Here is a 12,444-nt window from a genome sequence, read left to right on the forward strand (position 1 = left end):
TGTTTTTGAAATGACAAGAACTTGGAGACAACTTTTAAACAATCCCGTTCGCAACTTGGATTCTCTGCACAAAACTGTGATCAACATCAGTTTCTCCGGTTGAGTTCGCACGCTGTTCCCGTGTCTGTCAGGGTTTCTTCCTCCCACAATCGCCCGACGTGAACATTTGGCGAGCTGTCAACTCTAAATTGGCCGAGTGTGAATGTGTGTTTGTCTGTACGCGTCCCTGTGAGGCGAACGCTGGCGGGAAGCAGATGGATCAACATCCCACAGGAATAAAACTGAAACACCACTTTGTCTTTGAGCAACTTTATTTCAGTTTAGGTGGCTTCTTCTTTATTTCTTTTTTTTTTTTTTTTAAACACTTTGCACTGATTCCCCCCAAAACGATCTTTTATTTTTAAATTATTATCATTAATATTCTTGCAACCTTAAAGACCGTAAGCGAGCAAGAAATCAACATCATTCAACGCGGCAAAGTCAGACGTGGTTGAAGTCTGTGCTCTGGCGGCGCTTTGAAGCAAAACTATTTGACACAAGTCGACATTAAGACAAGTGGGGATGAGGGGGGAGCAAACAGTCACAAAAAAATAACAGCAAAACAATAATTACACTTTGTACACCTGTAAAACCCGACTAAAAATAGAAGGTGGCCGGCTTTCAGCAGCTGGCACAGGAGAGAGCAGTGATCTGACAAAAATCAATCCAATGCCCAAAACAGTAATCTCAGCTTTAGCCTCCTCAGCTATGAGCTGCATTATAGGTGTGTGAGAGTGTGTGTGTGTGTGTGTGTGTGTGTGTGTGTGTGTGTGTTTTCATGCGTGCGCACTTGTGTCCTATTATATACACAGTAAATTACATCGAAACCCAATGTGTTTTCGTAAGGCATTATGTGGCAACACTGAAAAGAAAAGAACACAGGAACTCCGCAGGGGGAGAACAGCACAAAAGGAATTTGCATTAAGGCCAAGAAAATAAAATAAAAAAAAACGTTTAACAGTTTGAGGCGCTCAAGCTGAAGTCTTGAGGAAACCTGAATGGTCAGTGCAGACACTGTTAAATCACCGGGGGGGAAAGAAAATGTGTTTGGGCTCGAGGATGTTTTAGGTTGGGTTTTTTTTTTTTTTTTTTTCAGTTTCTTTTTCTGCAGTGGGGCTCTGAACGGGGCTCAGGTGATGATTACAGCCAGCGAAAGGTGTCTCGGCTCCTCCGCAGAAACAACAGGTCAGCAACAAGGAAAAGGGGCCGGATGAAGGGCGGTGTGTGGCAGCGGGATGAGCTGAGACGGGCCCTCAGCAAAGCACGGAGAAAACAATACATTCATGAAAACATCTTTACAAACTGAAGACGGTGAATGAGAGCAAGAGCGCCATCAGCGCCTGCGGCTCTGCAGGCGAAGAGTCCAGACCGGGAAAAACGTTTTCACACAAAAAATACGATTGTGAGATCTCAGTTCGTCGTTGAAAATTTGGTTTAAAACAGAAAAAAAAATCTGAATAATTGATGTAAGATTTTTATTTGTTTGTTTGTATTTTTGCCCATTCCATTTTTTCCAGCCTATTTTCAAAGAGCCGTCTATTGGCAACGCGCAACAATACCAACAAGCCGCTTTGTTTTGCTGTTTCTGTGCAAAAAATTTAAAAAAAAAACTAAAAATCGCTGTAGGATCTGCTTGAATATGATTTATTTCTGAAAATGATCGATCTTTATATCTAACAATGAATGGGATCAGTTGAAGTTGACGTTAAGATTGTTAAATTCCAACAGTGTTGGATTATTTGGATGGCAGACAATTACTAAAAAAAAAAGACTACTAAAACCCCCCCCCCCCCCCCAAAAAAAAACTACTACTACTGGATGGGCTGAAACACGCCCTGCCTGTCTGAGCCGAGGCGCTGATGGTGCTGCTGCGCTGGTGTCCACGCCAACAAAGTTCCCTGAGAACCCACTTCCTCCACGACTACAGCTACGGGAAAGGGGGATGAGCAAAGAACAAGAAAAAAAATTGACCTAAACAATTAGAAAAACTGAACAAAGGGATGCGGTTCAGCATGATAGAGGAGGGGACGTATTATTAAAAGCCAAAAATATTTACAAACGACAATTGGTGCCACCGCTGAGAGGATCCAGGATCCCAAAAACGAAAAACAAATGAAAAGCTTGCGATGCGTTTGCAGACGGCCAACAGTTTCTGGACTGGGAATGAAAAAAAAAAAAAACACAAATCCATCAATCAAAATAAAATCCCACCACTGGGAGGGGGGGGGGGCGCTGTGACGTAACATACAATATGCAATAGTAGACGCGCTTCGCTGTGGCTGCTCGGATATTTTCTCTCTGTACATGTGACAGCGTTTGGCCCTCTGGAGTCGTTGGCATTGAAGGTTCGAGTCTCTGGATGCCCGTTTTGGCTTGAAGCAATGACCCCCCCACCCCCAATGGATAATGAGTTTGCATCGACAGGGTCAAAAAGGGCCCCCCCCCCCCGCCAACAAATCTAACCCCCCCGACCCCCTCCACCCACCCAACAACCCACTGGCGCGCACGACAAACTCAAATCCTTCACAGTTTTCTTCAGTGTCCAACCCTTTTTTTTTCTCACAGTCCTTTCATTCCACTCCCCCCCCCCCCCCCGCACCCCCACCCATATATATTTAACATTATAAAAAATAAGTTATTGCGCATCCAAAACAAAGTGCATTTATGTATTTGAAAAATATCTCTCTCTTTTTTTTTTCCTTCACGTTTCCTTCTCATCAGCGCCCCCCCCACACACACACACCCCGCTCCCCACACCCCGCTCCCCACACCCGCCCCCCCCACATCCCAAGCGCTGATGGGAGGGGTTTCGACGGCGAAGGAGCAGGAGGGGCGGGCGAAGAGAGAAGGCAGGGGGGAAGGAGGGGAAAAAAACAATCAAACAAATAAAACAAACAAAGGGTCGATGGGCGGGACTTCCTGCTACGCAATGACCATGGGAACGTCGTCTGAGAAGCCGCTGATCATCGGGGCGTCTTCGTCGTCGTCGCCTTGAGGGGAAAATGGGAAAAAAAGAAAAAAAAAAAAGATTTTAAAGTCACAATACTTAATCTGTAGAATCTTTTCACAGACAGCTTTGCACCGATGCTTTGAGAAAGCATCGCTCGCTCAGAGGCATCGCTCAGGTTGAACACTGCTGTTTATTAGAGGTGGGAAGTAGTGAAGTACAAATACTCTGTCACTGTGCTGAAGTAGATTTTTCAGGTATCTGTACTTCACTGGAGTATTTATGAGGGATTTCTTTTTTTTTCTTTTTTTTTTTTTACAATGAATCGATTATCGATTACTTGTCAATTAAGAATAGAATCGATTCAATTAAATTAGTCGCAATTAATTGACCATTTTTTTACACGGGTAGTTGATATCAAAACAGTGTTGTGGCAGGGAAGAGCAATTCACATGTAGATGCTCTGATGGTCATAATATACCTAGAACAAGTTACTTTGAAAAAAAAAAAAAAGTTGAAATGTGACCCATTAGAAGTCAACTTAAAGTCAGAGGACAAATGTTTAGGGTGTTTTTACTGTGATCTAATGTAAGAATGGGTCACATTGGACCCACAACATTACCTAAGGGTTAAACAATGTCCTCCTTACATTTTCCATTGTGAAATTTAGGTTCTCAGGAAAAATTGCAGCTCATCAATTAATCGTTAATCGATCAATAAGGTCAATCAACTAACGATTAATGAATTCATCAATGATTTGCATCCCTCGTTACTTTACTGACAACTTTTTACTTTCATTCCCTCCTTCTGGACTTTCTACTTCTTCCATCGCTTTTGTTTAAAAAGTGTTTAAAAGACAGAAATTCCATGCAAAGTAATTCAATTTGTTGAGTTACTGAACTGAACCAACGGAGCTCTGCTCCCTCTCGCTCCCCTAGAACCCCACATCCCTTCACGCCACCAGGGGGCGAACTGGACTGGTTAATTGCACTGCTGGACATGCTGTAATTTTACCAGACTTACTAGCCACGACTTCCTTTGCATCACGGCCAATAACCCCCCTGCACTCATGAACAAACTCAAACATCAAAATCATTGCATATCAATAAACTCAGATACATCTCATCTGTATATGTCCAACCTATGTAAACACCTATGGCAACAATACAATTATTCATTTCTCATTATTTCATACCTGCACTTTATAGCAACAGTTCAATTATTCATTTGCACTCTGCATTGTGTTGCTCTGTACTGGTGACAATGACAGTAAAGTTTAATCTCATCTAATCTGATTTATTATTTATTTTTATTATTTATTTATTTATTTACAGTTGTTGTTAGAAGTGGAGCCATTTGATCGATGCTGTTGTGTAGTTAAATATAAAACTGGATGCTAGTTAACACACCAGTGGAAGCAGGAAGTAGTGAGTGATGTTTGCACTGCACAGACCTCTGGAGTCCTAAAAACTTGTTTTGGGAAATGCAAACCACACAAACTCTGACCGAGGTCTCCATGGCAGTGAAATTCTAAAAGCAAATCCCCCCCCCCTCCCGAACTGAAAAGGCGTCCAATACAGCGTCCTCTCACCCAGCTCGTCCCCGGAGGAGAAGATGGCCGAGCCCAGGCGGGAATTGTAGTGGGAGTTGGCGAAGGCGGTGAAGTTGTTCTGCAGCCGGCGGTGTCGCAGGTAGAGCGCCACCAGGCCGCCGCACACCCCCAGCAGCAGCAGGAAGAGGACGGGCACCACCACCGCCGCCATGTCCCCGGAGCGGCCCTCGCCCTGGGAGGCGTCGCTGGAGCCTGCGGGGAGATCTCAACGTCACTCCTGCCTGTGAGAGCCGGCAGCAGGGAGGGGGCGCCACCGAGCAGCCGAAGTGTTTTCAGATGATCATGTGATTTTTTTTTTTTAGGGTGGATGTTGTGGAGTTTAGAAGAAAGGCAGGAGCTGTGCGAAGGATCAGTGTCTACATCAGTGTCAGTGTGCTCATTACTTAGCAATTTAAATCAGGGCTTCCTATTAGCTGGTATAAAATGAGACTTCCTATTGGTCACAGCAAATTAAGGCTTCCTAATGGTCATGTTTAAATCAAGGATTCTATTGGTGTGTATAAATCAAGGCTTCTTATTGGCTGGGCCCCAAACCCCATCTAACACTATTCTATACCCACAATCTCCTCTCTCTGACTATTCTACCCCACGCACTCTCTATCTCCTATTTACCTCACTCTAACTTACTCACACTCTAACTTACTCACCTGAGGACACTGCTTTCAGTTGGAATCGAGTATATTTACTGCTTAAATACACATTTTTTTCTATCACAGGCTTTCCTGCACTGAGGGTTACAGGGGTTGCCAGAGCCTATCTCAGCTGCCTTTGGGTGAGAGAGAGAGGGCTACACCATGGACAAGTCCCCAGTTTATTGGTTGTTATCAATTCACCCTCGCACCTGTCAACTATTTGAAGTTCGAAATTTGCCTCACGTGCAGGTTTCTCAACTGTGGGAGGAAGTCAGAAGGAACCAGTGCAAACGTAGGGGGAACATGCAAACTCCACCGGGTCAGAACCTGTGTCTTGCTGTGGGTCGACAGTGCTGACCACTGCACCGACATGTTGCCCTTGTTCAATTATATCCATCTTTAGTATAACAGAAACAGTAACATGAGAGCGGTGATGGGCAGTAGTGCGCTACAAGTGGGCACGCTACTAGCTTAGTACTGCCGTTCGTTAACTACTGTCCGCTTTTCAGTAGCGTCACGGTAGCGCCGCTCCCTTTGGCCAAGGCATTTAACTACTGTATTTATTAGATTATTGTTTCACTGCCGTTTCCACACAAACATTTAGTACATTGTACGGCTAGTAAATGTTGAAAGAAGGAAGACACAAAAAGCCAGACAGGGCTCATTTGAATTGTTCCAGTTTGTTTTATAATAACCAATCAAACTGAATATTTTTTGCCTGCATATTTGTTTGGTGGAAAATCATTCTTGATTATGAAGTTGATACAAACGTCGACGTAGCCAGCTGCTTTTGCCACGTAGGATAGCTACTTTTGCCACGTGGCTAGCTACTTTTGCCACGTAGGATAGCTACTTTTGCCACATGGCTAGCTACTTTTGCCACGTAGGATAGCTACTTTTGCCACGTGGCTAGCTACTTTTGCCACGTAGGATAGCTACTTTTGCCACGTGGCTAGCTACTTTTGCCACGTAGGATAGCTACTTTTGCCACGTGGCTAGCTACTTTTGCCACGTAGGATAGCTACTTTTGCCACGTAGGATAGCTACTTTTGCCACGTGGCTAGCTACTTTTGCCACGTGGCTAGCTACTTTTGCCACGTAGGATAGCTACTTTTGTCACGTAGCTTGTAGCGTAGCTTGCTACATTTCTCTGGGGGTAGCTTCTGCTGTAGCTAAGTTAGGTTTCATCGAGAGTAACTTGCTAGCTGAACTAACCCATTTTCCAAGTAGCTTGCCCAGCACTGCATGGGAGTTATGAGTCCCCTTGTTATGACCATGGTTTAAAACTTTATCGCTATCTTGAACAACCAAAAATCTGCAAGTTGTGTTGTATTTGGATATTAACTGGACGAAGTGCTTGCTTGATCTGATGTACGTAGGCCGACGCATCAGCCACTGTGCAAGACTGGGAGCCATAGGCACGGCAGTGCTTGTGGGGCAAACACTCAGCGGTCAATGTAAAGTCCTAATAAAAGCTTTATAAACGTGCGTGCGTGCGTGCGTACCTGCTGTCAGCTGGTTGTAGAGCAGCAGCGCTGGTTGCCCACACAGCTGGCCGCTGAGCAGGCAGCGGGCCTGCACCGAGAAGGTGTAGTTGTGGCCCAGCAGCAGGCTGCTGATGCGGAAGTACGTCTCGGTGGTGTTCCCCAGGCAGGTCGTCTGGTTGGTCACGCTGTCGTACACGTGCACTTCGTAGCCCTGGGGAGGGTGAGGGGAGAGAATGTCAGCGGACCGACAACATATTCAGGGAGGAACTAACGGAGCTGACGGCTTCCATCTCCCGGTCAGACGGCCGGGTCTCGCTCACCCGGCTCTCGTTGTAGCCCTTCTCTCTGACCGCCAGGCTCTTCCAGAAGAGGAAGACGTGGTCTTTCTCCGTCAAGATTTTCAGCGCCTCGGGAGCGGCCAGAGGAACTGCAGAGAGAGGAGAGTTCCAACTTTAATGGCTTGATGACAGGTGCGGTGAGGGAAGTTTGGAGAAAAATAACAATAATAATAATCATAACAACAGTGGGTGGCGATACGGTGGCTGCCTCATGGCCCCCCGAGCACCTGCAGCAAAGGCAACCAACTCATTGGACCATCGATATAAAAAGCCTTCATCCATTTGAAAAGTAACTCTTTCTATTGTTTATCGCCGTGTGTCCTCCCCATCGGGCTTTTTCCCCTCCAAAGATCCTGACTGGCAGGCCATAAACAGCCCAACAACACAAAAGAAAACACACCAATAAATATAATTTTTAAAAAAACGAGCCGCACCTCCGCACTTGCCCACAGTATAGCCTCAAGTCACAATTTGACTAGGTGCTACCAGGCAACAGAAACACTCTCTGGTGCAGGCCGCCGTGTTATTATGACGTCCCGCCAACCGTGTCTAACGGCCGCTACAGCTGGTTGCTAAGATTACAGGCTGGTAAAAAAAAAAAAAAAGGAGCAACGTGCACATCGCACATCTGGAGTTGTTAGTTGCACCCGGTGTTGTCGCCCCAGGCCAAGTCTTTGCTCCCGCAGGCGTACGCGCTGGTTTATGCTGAGGAATAAAACCTAGACTGGTAAAACACTGTTGTATCTTCCTTCATTACTCCTTTTAAAAATAACCACCAGCAGCTTCGTGAGTCCACTCAAATCCACTTGTGGTTGTTCTTAAGATCAGTTTTCTGCAGGAAGTGATCGGAATTGTCAACTCAACTGGTCTCTAAAAGCTTCCGTGAGGGCACAACTGCTGGATTACTGCGTGATTTCTATTTTTCTATGCGTTACTGGACCAACGATGTGATGTTGTATTGTTTTTTGAGTTTTATGGCTTGCTCTGTCTTTGCGCTGCATCCTGACCGGTTCACCACTGTAAATTGAGTCACCTTGTGCGGCAGGTAGATCCAACTTCATTTGGACTAGGCTAGATTAATAAAGGTTGAATGATGCAGAAAAGTGCCATGGTCACTTGTTGAAGCATAATTATGTGACTTGGCCAAACACACGCTGATCGTATGTCTGAGGACTGTACATTCACAACAAACATCCACTGCAGCATCTCAATCTTTTGTAATTGCAAAGCAGGGCATTTTGTTTGAGCTCAGATTAAATGTGGTGAACTTGGTGGGAACCTAAAGCCGCCATCAAGTTAACGAAAACATTTTGGAAAGATGCAATCTATGTTCCAAACTGCTGATTTGTCCAGATTAGGAGTGTAGTTGCATTATTGTTGGCGCCCTTTGTTTATTTTTTTTCCCTATGTATCTTATGAACGTCCTATGTTTGGTGAATAGTGTTTGTTTTGAGTGCAATTACATTATTTGCCCACAAGATGGTGTGTTTTTCTTTCTTTCTTCGGGTGTTGGCTATTAAAGGAGGTCACCTGCCGATTAGCGACAGATGCGCATTTGGGGAATTTTTCAACGTGTTATGTCATGTAGGTCAAGAGGAACCGTGTTGAATTATGTTGGGGTTTGTTTTTTTCAGACGCTGTCAGTGGTGCCAGTGTACCTGTGGTGAGGGTGAAACTGGCCTCCTTGCTCATGTTGCGCAGGCGGACGGAGACACTGTAGCGTCCTCCCGGCTCCAGGCCCTTCAGCTGGTACTCCACCGTGTTGCTCTGATCGCTCACCTTGTAGTCCCGCTCCGTCTTGCGCACCACGTCTCGCACGTGGATGGCGTACATCTGAAGGGAAAGCAGCGAGAGTCAAGTTCAACGGGCCGCCGCTCGACATGCATCACTTACATCAACGATCGGCTCCAGCCTGTACGTGTTTCCGAAAAAATAATGTCTGTTACATTATAATCTGAATCCAGACATGGCTGATGGTGCCAAGCAAGCTGGTCTTTGGTATTTAAAAAATTTCTGATCGTCTCAAAAAGAGAAAGCATTCAGTGAGCAGCAGTCGTGTGGAGGTCAGAGGTCAGACTGGTCAGAGACCACAGAGAGACAACAGTAACCACTGGTTAGCCAATCTGACCTCCTTCCGATCTTAAAGCAGTGTGTGTGTGTCTTCGCCGGCCGCTCTATTAGCTACCCGGTGCTAGCGAAGCGTCAACGTTTTCTACTGTCCTACCAGAGGCGCGTTGGGGGAGTCGTAGGGCGGCTGCCACTTCAGCATGGCCTGCGTCTTCTCAGCGCGCACGCAGTGAAGGTTCCTGGGGGGCAGCCGTTCGTTGGGGATCATCTTCACCACGCTGAGGTCTGAGGGGGGGCCCAAGTAAGGAGAGATGGCTCGCACCTGGACAAGAAAAAAAAAAAAAAAAGCTGTGACGCAACGCCGACTATTCACACTACGTTAATGGCCTGGTAACTGTTTTGGTTATCAAGCAATTGGCAATGAGGTCACTCTCGGAAAAGAAGCAGAGGAAAGTGGCTGCAGGAACTGACCAGGAAGAGGTACTGTTCATCGCTCTCCACGGAGACCATCAGGCTGAGAGAGGAGGTGGTGACTTGGTGAGGGCTGCGGAACAGGTCGAGGAAGGAGGTGGCGTAGAAGACGCCGTACACCTGCACACACAGACGCAAGCACAAGCACACACACACACACGGAAAGTGAGCTTCATTAGTTGATGTTTGGTGGGTAAAAAATTTGCAATTAATTGCGAGTTAACTCAGGACACTACTCGATTAATGGTGATTACAATTTTTAATCAACTAACGGCCCTAATATATGTATGTATGTGTATATATATATACATATATATATATATGTATATATATATATATACATATATATATATATACACACATAAAAACCAGGAGGCCATTGTAAGAATGTCATTGTTTCAGATTTGAGTCTTTTCATCGAGTGCCTGCGAGTCCGTCCAGTTTTAATAGCTGCCGCATCTCTGTCTGTTTTTTTTACCCCCCATGTAGCCCCATGTAATACTCATCTGAACTGATTTTACAGACAGGAGTGGAGCTTTTTTTTTATTATGTCTTATATTTTGAACACCACTCAGGCGTTTGCTTTCCACTCCCACGTCTGCTGAGCTGCTGTACCTGAGCGGGGGCCCCCTGGATGGTCCAGCCGCAGTCCACGGCAGTCTGGTTGAGAGCCTTGGTCTTGAGGACGGGCCTCTCCGGTTGGTCGCCGACAGTCTGGTGGTGGGACAGGGCGGTGGGACTGTCTCCGATACTGGTGTGAGCCCAGACAGCCACCTCGTACACGGTCCCTGCCGTCAGGTTTGTAGCTGCAGCGCAAAGCAAATGTCTAAAGGTTTATTCATAGCTTACTATAGAGTAATGCACAGTGGCTAACAAATGTATTAGACCATCACCCAATGTAGGGTTTTAGGGAATATCTGCCCTAAATTAACAGCAGTGGTAACTATCAGGAGAAAAGGGTATGTTTCTGTGATGGTTGATGCACCAGTGCGCAAAATAAGCTCTTCACCGGAAAGGATATTTTTTACAATTAAATGTGATTATTTTGGCTTTTTTTTTTTTTTTAAACAACTGTCCTATAAAAGACAATGAATAGTGAAGCAGATTAGTATTTGCTGATTAAGATGCCAAATCGTTAGTTAATTGAATTTGAACAGTAAAATGAGTTTTAGTGGTTGAATATCAGGCTTTCTCACAAAAAAACTTAAAATGTGGGTATTAAGGTAGGTATCAAACTTGAATGCAATCCATTTTTTGATTTACTGAAAATAAAAACAATAACAAATAACAAATACAATTTTAAACACATTTTTTAAATTTCTAAGATTTCTAAAGTTTTGTTTTCTGTTTCCTAGTTTTTAATGCAGGTGATCTAACAAGTCTATATATTTTATGTATATAGTTTTTCATTTCCTGAACTAAAACTTAAATATCAAATAACTGTATGTCGGCTATATCCGCCTGGATAAAAAATAAAAACCGAAAGTCATCAGCACCTTTGAGTATCTTCTCTCTGACTGTGTAGTTCTGGCTCTCCTTGACGTGGGTGTCGAACTGCCAGGAGAAAATCACCACGTACTGTTTCACCTTCAGGAGACACAAGATTCAAGAGTCAAGACTGTTTATTTGCACATAATGAAGTTTACGAGAGAAGCGACGGTCAGGTTTACACAGGGATAAGGTGAGCGAGCACAGAGGCTCCTACCTCATACTGGGAGTTGAAGCTGAACGAAAGGCTGATGGAGTTGTTGGTCACGGTGTCGGCGATCACAGAGGGAGGAGGCAAAGCTGCAGCAAAAGAAGAGTTGGTCAGAGCCGAACAGTGGATCGAACAGTAGTCTCCTTATACGTCCACAATAATTCAAAACCTTCGAGCTCTCATAGTGGCTGGAACTTTCTTTGATTACAAGAATTCCTGCAGGTAAAAAAGTTGTGTGAATAATTTGATGATTGGCACTCATGCGTTTGCGTTTACACTTGCAGTTACGTTGCAGTTGGGGTTTGAGATGTGCTTTGGCTTTTCTAGATTTTGCATATTTGTGGTCTTCAGAAATTGTGCCACATGTGGTTTTCCTGTTGTGCAGCTGGCAGCAGCAAGAGGTAAAAAAAAAAATTGCAACGTTAGATTAATTAATTTAAAACATGAGAACGTTAAAAAACCAACCAGGATGTGTCAGGGGGTTTCAAACTAAAATACAGCTCTGACTTGGAACTGGATATGCATCGTGACACAGAGTGACTGCAATGAATTCATCAGTAAACATCACCTGACTTTTGCCAGAGAGCATTAGTGAGATTGTATTTGTTATTGCATTACAAATTGCAATAATCTATTGTGCAACTACATTGAAGAGATGTCGATGAAGATGAAGATGAAGATGACCTGGGCAGCTGGAACCAGGTGCAAAGTCGCGTTCAAAAGCCACCTAAGGCTGTGAGGCACTGTGCGAGGGAAGGAAGGACAACTCACCTTTCTTAGGAGTGATAGACTTGACCTCAGTGCAGTTGCCAATGCCTCGACTCGTTACTGCTGCCACCTGGGGAACAGCGTCAGAGCAGGACACACATTCAGAATAGAAAAAGCATTTGGTGAGACCCTCAACTAGATCTCCATCTTTCCTCACTTCATGTGACTTCTTACATGAGTCTTTAGTGTGTTGTCCAATCTCACATCAAGCCTGATTTTTTTGGACTGAAAGGCTTTATTAGAAATTTGTCTGATTAAATATCAGCCATTGGTTAGCTTGAATCCAATACGCTACCCTGCAGGTCCTGCACCCTGATGCAGGGGATCAGTGTGATATGTATTTTTTCCCCCACCCCTGTATCAGCATCACTCACTGTAGTTGCA

General features: G+C 44.8%; 1 protein-coding gene and 1 long non-coding RNA gene across 3 annotated transcripts in view; both read right to left on the reverse strand.

The window, feature by feature from the left end:
• Positions 1 to 293: 293 nt before the first annotated feature.
• On the reverse strand, positions 294 to 2,469 carry LOC142895115 (uncharacterized). Of its 2 annotated transcripts, none has more exons than XR_012928176.1 (2): positions 1,849 to 2,469; positions 294 to 1,813 (listed from the first exon to the last, which is right to left on the reverse strand). It is a non-coding gene; the product is annotated as an uncharacterized LOC142895115 (long non-coding RNA). The 2 variants fall into 2 exon arrangements; XR_012928175.1 differs by having other exon boundaries at positions 1,846 to 2,469.
• Positions 2,470 to 2,829: 360 nt separating this feature from the next.
• The window catches only part of sorl1 (sortilin-related receptor, L(DLR class) A repeats containing), a 76,855-nt gene continuing 67,240 nt past the window's right edge, over positions 2,830 to 12,444 (reverse strand). The window contains exons 38-48 of the mRNA XM_076035892.1: positions 12,064 to 12,130; positions 11,299 to 11,381; positions 11,090 to 11,180; positions 10,209 to 10,399; positions 9,594 to 9,713; positions 9,280 to 9,444; positions 8,714 to 8,888; positions 7,038 to 7,144; positions 6,736 to 6,928; positions 4,578 to 4,790; positions 2,830 to 3,029 (exon numbers count right to left, since the gene is read on the reverse strand). Of these exons, the coding sequence (XP_075892007.1) occupies positions 2,962 to 3,029; positions 4,578 to 4,790; positions 6,736 to 6,928; positions 7,038 to 7,144; positions 8,714 to 8,888; positions 9,280 to 9,444; positions 9,594 to 9,713; positions 10,209 to 10,399; positions 11,090 to 11,180; positions 11,299 to 11,381; positions 12,064 to 12,130 (1,473 nt within the window). The 3' untranslated portion in view covers positions 2,830 to 2,961. The remainder of the gene's footprint in view (positions 3,030 to 4,577; positions 4,791 to 6,735; positions 6,929 to 7,037; positions 7,145 to 8,713; positions 8,889 to 9,279; positions 9,445 to 9,593; positions 9,714 to 10,208; positions 10,400 to 11,089; positions 11,181 to 11,298; positions 11,382 to 12,063; positions 12,131 to 12,444) is intronic.

The sequence above is a fragment of the Nelusetta ayraudi genome, unplaced genomic scaffold (assembly GCF_046127955.1).
Source record: "Nelusetta ayraudi isolate G7.1 ecotype Tasmania unplaced genomic scaffold, CSIRO-AGI_Nayr_v1 ptg000048l, whole genome shotgun sequence".
Lineage (NCBI taxonomy): Eukaryota > Metazoa > Chordata > Actinopteri > Tetraodontiformes > Monacanthidae > Nelusetta > Nelusetta ayraudi.